Source organism: Wyeomyia smithii, chromosome 1 (assembly GCF_029784165.1).
Source record: "Wyeomyia smithii strain HCP4-BCI-WySm-NY-G18 chromosome 1, ASM2978416v1, whole genome shotgun sequence".
NCBI classification, from domain to species: Eukaryota; Metazoa; Arthropoda; class Insecta; order Diptera; family Culicidae; genus Wyeomyia; species Wyeomyia smithii.
The window spans coordinates 186,592,498-186,599,702 of NC_073694.1; the positions used below are offsets into that span (position 1 = coordinate 186,592,498).

Below are 7,205 nucleotides of genomic sequence, written 5' to 3' on the forward strand. Positions count from 1 at the left end.
AAATATGAATATATTATTCTAACCTGGACGTTAGTCATGTCCGTCCTCGTTAGTGTTGCTTGTTAAAATCCATAATTCGGTTCGCATTTTCGTAGAAGTTCCGATCGCTTTCGGCTTGATGCTAGATGGACGAGCAAAAAATCCTTTAACAGTCACATCGTTCAGTTTATTTTGCTTTATACTTTCAGACCTAAAGCGCAGTATGCAGTTCAAAAAAGAATTAACTTTCCTATCTCAATCCCATGTATAATTCAGGCACTGAATCAGGCAATGAAACTTCTTCTAGTAGCTAGGTAGTACGCAGCTAAAAAGAAATCATAAACCGAAAGGGAAAAGAAAGTTCATTTGCTTTGAACAAAACTGTGAAGCAAAAAATCACTTGTTCTTGCACGGAATAATGAGCACAGACATTATTCAGGTACTGAAAAAGTCAGGCAGTTGGTTGGTCGTCTCACACCCAGCGATGCCAGATTGGAAAACATTTAGCCTACATTCAATATTCGCGTTATAGTTACCGGAAAAGTTACGTGAATATTTTCCACTATCGTTTTCTAGTTTGAGTTCAACATGGCCATGGCCTTATTCAGTAGATGCATGCATTTCATGCAAGTTTCGCGTAGAATTCATCTACGACGAATTCGCATACCTGAGTGATTTATTACTGCTTAGCTGGCAACAATTGCTATTGCTTGTTTACGTCGTTAGAGCGCTCTTTTTATTTCGATTTCATTGTGGTAATAAGTTTTGATTTCGGTTGTATTTCTCAATCTTCGAATTCTCCGTGCTGCATTTTACGCGTGTGATATAAGTTCAAGTTTCTGGATTAATCCGTTCGCTGATAAATCTGCTGGATTAGTGCTGCTCTGTTCATCTGTGATCGAACAATGGCTTCTGCTTGCAAAACTTGCAGCTCCGCCGTCAACGGCATTGATAAAGTCATCTGCCGTGGTAATTGCCGATCACTGTTTCATCGAACATGCATTCCCAATTTGCAACGATCGACTTCGGAAATAATTTCTACTCACAGCAACAACCTGTTCTGGCTATGCGACGATTGCGCCAGCAGTTTCAACAATTGGTTGAAACTACCCGACACCGCCGCCCCCGCTGGGGATTCATTGAAGCTTTGTGAAGCAATCGACAAATTGAATTCTGTTGTCACTGATCTTTCTTGTCGCATCGAAAAACACTTTCCGGGTGGCTCTACTGCCCCAGCTCAGAAGTTATTTGTTTCACAACGTAAGCCGGGAGAACAACCAACACCTAAACGTAGCCGAGACAACAGTGCAAAATTCCGTGCTACTGCCGCTGCTGTGTGTGGTACCAGAACAATTGAACGAGTCATCAAAACTGTTGCGGACGAGCGACAGCAGTTTTGGCTCTACTTAAGCCGTCTCGATCCATGTCACACAGTGAATGATATCGCCGCTATGGCCCAAGAGTGTCTTGGGATTAGTGAAACACCAAAGGCTGTTCTGCTTGTGAAAAAGGATGCGGATCTCACAAAGCTTAATTTTGTTTCATTCCGAGTGGAAATACCGAAAGTCATGAAGGAATCTGCTCTACGTGCGTCTACATGGCCAACTGGAGTTTTGGTGCGTGAATTTGACTTCGATCAATCACGGGTCGATGGATTTCGCCAATAGTCTTTTGTCACCTGCAAATGTTTTAATTTTGGACAGCGAGAGTCAGCCGACTCTCGCACAAGCTAAGTACCATTCATTTCACGTTCCTGACAAGCGCAAGCGTTCGTGTTTAAATTCTAGGATACTTGACACTTCTTCGTCTCAACCGATCACCGCGTATCCCGCCGCCACTGCTTTACATCTGTACTACCAAAACGTTTGCGGCATGAATTCTAGCATTGATGATTATATGCTCACTTTCTCTGATGGTTGCTACGACTTCATTGCATTAACAGAAACCTGGCTCGACGAGCGTATTCTTTCTTCTCATCTTTTCGGTGCTGAATATGAGGGCTTTCGCTGCGATCGTGGCCCCGATAATAGTCAAAAAAAGACCGGTGGAGGTGTACTTGTTGCTGTCCGTCGCAGTTTGAACCCCCGGAAAATTGTTGACGCTGCCTGGAAAAACCTTGAACAAGTCTGGGTGTCGGTTCAGTTAACCGGACGGAAGTTATATATTTGCACTGTTTACTTTCCACCGGATAGAACTCGCGATAAACAACTTATCGATGCTCACGTCCAATCAGTTTTAGCAATTCACGATAAAGCGAAACGGTGCGATGAGATTGTAATAATCGGAGATTTCAACTTGCCGAGTTTATTCTGGGTCCCATCTCGTAATGGGTTCCCTCACCCCGATCCGGATCAATCCACCATCCATTCTTGTGCACTTGACCTTCTGGACGGTTATAACGCTGCCATGCTTGAGCAAATGAATAATAATCCAAACGAGAACGGACGCTGCCTCGACCTTTGTTTTGTCAGCACTAGAAACATCGCCCCCCGGTTAACTTATGCTCCGGAACCACTGGTTAAATCTATTACTCACCACCCGGCTCTTAGCCTCACATTTGACAAGCTGAGTAGCATCGACTATCACGAGCCAGAAGATCAGTTTCGTTACGACTTCAAGCGAGCAGACTACGAGGGACTGTTACGAGAACTGCATAATGTCGACTGGGTGAATAGTCTTAATCCTGCCAATGTTGATATGGCGGTAAATGATTATATTTCGATTGTCTCCGGTTTGATCGCCCGTTTTGTACCCCGAACGAAAGTGCGATCTCGAAAATACCTCCCCTGGCAGTCTTCGGAATTGCGACGCTTGAAACGGTTTTAAAATGCCACCTTCAAAAAATATTCTGCAAATGGGTCGCTTTCTCTGCGGAATCATTACCGGTCAGTTAACCATGATTACAAGATTCTTAGGAGATGATGCTACGCCGATTACAGACGGAGAATCGAAAATAAATTGAAAATCGATCCAAAACAATTCTGGAACTTCGTTAACGTACAGCGGAAAGAAGCGGGACTGCCGTCACTGATGGAATTGGCTACCGAAAAAGCAGGTAATCCGGCTGATATTTGCAGACTATTTGCTGCAAAATTCTCGAGTGTTTTTTGCGATGAATCTCTTACCACAAGTCAGATATTCACAGCCGCCAACAAAGTCGCTGTTTCTAGCAGCTCCATCGCCTCGATTAATATTGACGATCGCGCCATTTCTGCCGCTGTCACTAAGTTGAAGCATTCAAACTCACCTGGCCCTGACGGGATCCCCGCCACATTACTAAAGAAATGCATTTCTGGACTGTTAACTCCTCTCACGCATCTGTTTCGCCTATCTATAGCCTTAGGAAGATTTCCCTGTGCTTAAAAACAGGCGTTTATGTTTCCGGTTCATAAGAAAGGCGATCGGAGCAACATAGACAACTACAGAGGAATATCTGCATTGTGTGCTACATCCAAATTGTTCGAGCTAGTGGTCATGGAACCAATATATTCTCATTGCCAGAACGTAATCGCGGAGGAGCAACATGGATTCCTTCCCAAACGTTCCTGTGCGACGAACTTAATCTGTTTTACGGGATATGTCATCGATAGCTTCGTTGAGCGAGCTCAAACCGACGCGATCTACACCGATTTATCCGCTGCGTTTGACAAAATTAATCATCGTATCGCCATTGCGAAACTGGATCGGTATGGGTTCTCTGGCAATCTATTGAGTTGTCTGGAGTCATATCTTTCGGGACGGACGATAAGCGCAGAAATTGGCGATGAGATATCTGAATCTTTCTTTGCAACTTCAGGGATTACACAAGGCAGCCATTTGGGTCCGCTGATGTTCCTACTCTACATCAACGACATAATTCAGTCATTAAAATGTCCCCGTCTAGCATTTGCGGATGATCTGAAATTGTTCTTTAAAATTAAAAGCAACAGCGACGTTCTATTCCTGCAACAACAGTTGAATGAATTTTCACACTGGTGTGAACTAAATTGCATGGTACTTAATCCTAGCAAATGCCTATTGATTTCTTTTACTAGGAAGAATAATCCTCTGTACTTCGAGTACAATCTGAATGGTGTTCAATTACAGCGTGTCGACCATGTGAAAGATCTCGGAATTATTCTCGATACTAAGATCACCTTTAGGCAACATGTCTCATTTATCATCGCAAAAGCCTCCAGGCAGTTGGGACTGATTATTCGAATGACACGCGACTTCAGAAACATCCACTGCCTGGTATCTCTGTACAATTCATTGGTTCGGTCCTGTCTGGAGTACTGCTGTCCAGTCTGGGTTCCTTACTATAACAACTCTATTCACTCATAAAAATTACAGAAATAATTGAAAATTGTACATTTCGTGAAACGTGATTGCTATCAGATATCAAACAGGTATGCAAATTCGTCAATTCGTAAATAAATAAAACAACATAAAAACTGATAAAAATAACGACATTCCCGGGGATTGTTATTGTCCGCTGCAGCTGTTTTTGTTCAGGTAACTCTTCTACCTTTGAACTGAAGCTTTGTGAAATCTGTAAGCTCTGTAAGTCTCGAGTTTATTAGGATTTTTCGGAAATTCACTTTTTTGCAAGCCATCCAAATTCTGTTTTATGTTCAGAATCAGACAACAGCTTCGCCATTTTGATTTCTGGTTATTTTCGCACAGAGAATTCACGCGATACATCCTGTCTGACGTTGTCAAATTCACGTAGATGGTACGTGATTAACCATGGTATGCATGAGATTTTCACTTAGATGTTATGTTTGTCACATAAATCATGCAAAATGACAGAAAATGAACAAGTAGATATAGGAACTTTCACGTAACAATAACGTGAACAATATTTTGAGTGTACGATGAAGATATCCATTTTTGTGACGACAACGTGAAAACATTGGAGAAAACCAGTGATGGGCACCATTCCGCTAATTCTCTAATCGCTAATTAGCGACGCTAATATTAAATTAGCGTTTTAGCGATTTCGCTAATTTTTGAGCTGGTTAGCGAAACTGTGAGCGTCGCTAAAACTTTCGCCTTCGAAACGCTAATCGCTTATTCGCTAAATTTTGTGGAGAGGCTACAATAGAACTACAATAAGGTCGTTTTTTACGCGGGGCATGCGTTCCAAATTTGTATGGGCCCGCGTAAAAAAACGACTATTTTGAGTTGCAAATATAACAAAGAAAACCGTCCTAAAACGTTAAAACCTCGTTTGAATATGATACTGGCCAATCTAGAGACCAAAATTCAATATATTGAATTTTGAGTATTTACACCAAAAATTGTGATTTTTTTTTTTAACTGATATATGATCACTCGTGACCTAAAACGGAAAACGTGATTGGAAGCAAAGGAAAGCAACCCGCGTAAAAAAAAACCACGTAAAAAGCGACCTTACTGTATTTAGATAAACTGTGAATTGCTGATTGCGCACATAAATTGCTTCGAAGTAAAGTAAAGTATCTGCGAAAGTTACTTTTTAAATGTATGTTTCATTCAAACAACGTTCAATTGTCCTCATTGGGTTGTTTAGCTATATCAGTTTTTATATCATCTGAAAAATGCATTTTCTAAGCAAAACGTGATTTTCAAAAATTTTCTATCGTTGCCCTCCAATTCACGAATTAAAACTGCTCGAAATCGCTACAATGACAGTTCGCCCATATACCAACTTTTTTATTGTAGCGATTAAAAGCGATTTTATTCTTCATTTGAAAACCGAAAGATAATGATATAAAATTTTTAAAAATCACGTTTTGCTCAGAAAATTAAACACTTTCAGCTGATATATAAAAATCATAAATCCGTGAATAGCCAAACAACTCAATTGTCTAGAGTCTCTCTCTACGACACAAGTGCAAGTCAGTCTTTTACCCAAGAATTAAGTTTTAGTTATCGTACAAGCCACAGGACTCAGGAGCATTTTGAAGAACAAGCTCAAGGTCCAGGTTGAATTTTCGGTACACCAAGAGCTTTTGTAAATTGCAATGCGCTTGAAATTATGACAACTTTGGTTCTACATTTTTGATTCAGATTATAGTTGAATTTTTATGAAAACTTCCTAAAAGTATTTATTTTTTATGCCAGCTGAATCACTTTTGTTACTCTTTGTTTTGCAAAATCAAGCATGAACACCGTTTTGTAAACCTCTTATTGTAAATAGCTCTCAAAAGTAGTTGTTTTCGTTTGTTTTGCTACACCCAACGCAAACGGGGAACATTTTATTACTTTAGGGCAATTTTTCATTACTTATTGTTTCTTATGACTGCGCATTATACACAAATAGTAATAACCGAAAAGTAACAAAAATTATGACGGGCACACGCTTGTATGTGTTTCTGCAGAAGAACATACAGCCAAGCACCGCAGTGCATGTGTTAGCAAGACTTCACTCGCTGCATTTGTATTGATGCAACGATCAGATTCATTTTTGCTCCCCTTCATCCACACATAATGGGAATCTCACCCGTCAACCTCAAATGTCTAATTAGAAACACTTTCGTTTCGTCCCTCAGTGTTTACATGAAATGAAAATATGTTATACTGTCTGAACAGAGTTGCCGAAGTTGCGAATATTGTTCTGGATGGGCACGAGTTTTGTATTTTCAAACAGGTGCAAATGAGTTTCCATGAACCAATGAGTATGTGTTTTGGATAGCTTGCAAGAAAGCGAATGTTTTTGTTTTTCTCTAACGCAGTTTACAGATCGTGATGTCATTTCAAGACGCATTTCAAGTCTTTGAAATCATCAACGTTTGCACACTCTATGACGGGGAAAATGCTGCTTGGCAGCTCTTGTCATATTCTTCCTCTACTCCGTATGCATACAACGAGCGAACTAATACACGCTCACCGGATGAATTGGAGATTGAAGAAACTTGTAACATGTGCAACATATACGACGGTGTGTGATTTTTTTTTTTCACTTGAGATGGAAAGGTAGCAGTTTTTGACAGAAAAAAATCTTGCATGTGGTTGAACGGCCTGCCTTTTTAGTAATAGGTTTGTTACCTTAAAGGCAATTTTGCGCTATTGCTTCTAAGGTAATAAGGAAAAGTTTTGCGTGTACAAAAGATCAAAGGGGTCCAAATCTTACATAACATGAACAATAAATATAGTGATATGACTATTTACATATTAATAAGTTTGCGATTAGTGATTAGCGAAAGCTCCGCTAATGTGGGTTTAGCGTTTAGCGTTTAGCGATTATCAAGCTAAAATTTCCG

The 7,205-nt window shown here is 40.4% G+C and overlaps 1 protein-coding gene across 1 annotated transcript; it reads left to right on the top strand.

Moving 5' to 3' along the window:
- The first annotated feature begins 884 nt into the window (after positions 1-884).
- Positions 885-1,646, top strand: LOC129717399 (uncharacterized). Its single transcript, XM_055667284.1, has one exon. The coding sequence runs from the start codon at positions 885-887 to the stop codon at positions 1,644-1,646; it is 762 nt and encodes a 253-aa protein (XP_055523259.1).
- Positions 1,647-7,205: the final 5,559 nt, after the last annotated feature.

Coding starts and splice junctions, on each gene's coding strand:
- LOC129717399 (XM_055667284.1), top strand. CDS start 885: ATGGCTTCTGCTTGCAAAACTTGCAGCTCCGCCGTCAACGGCATTGAT.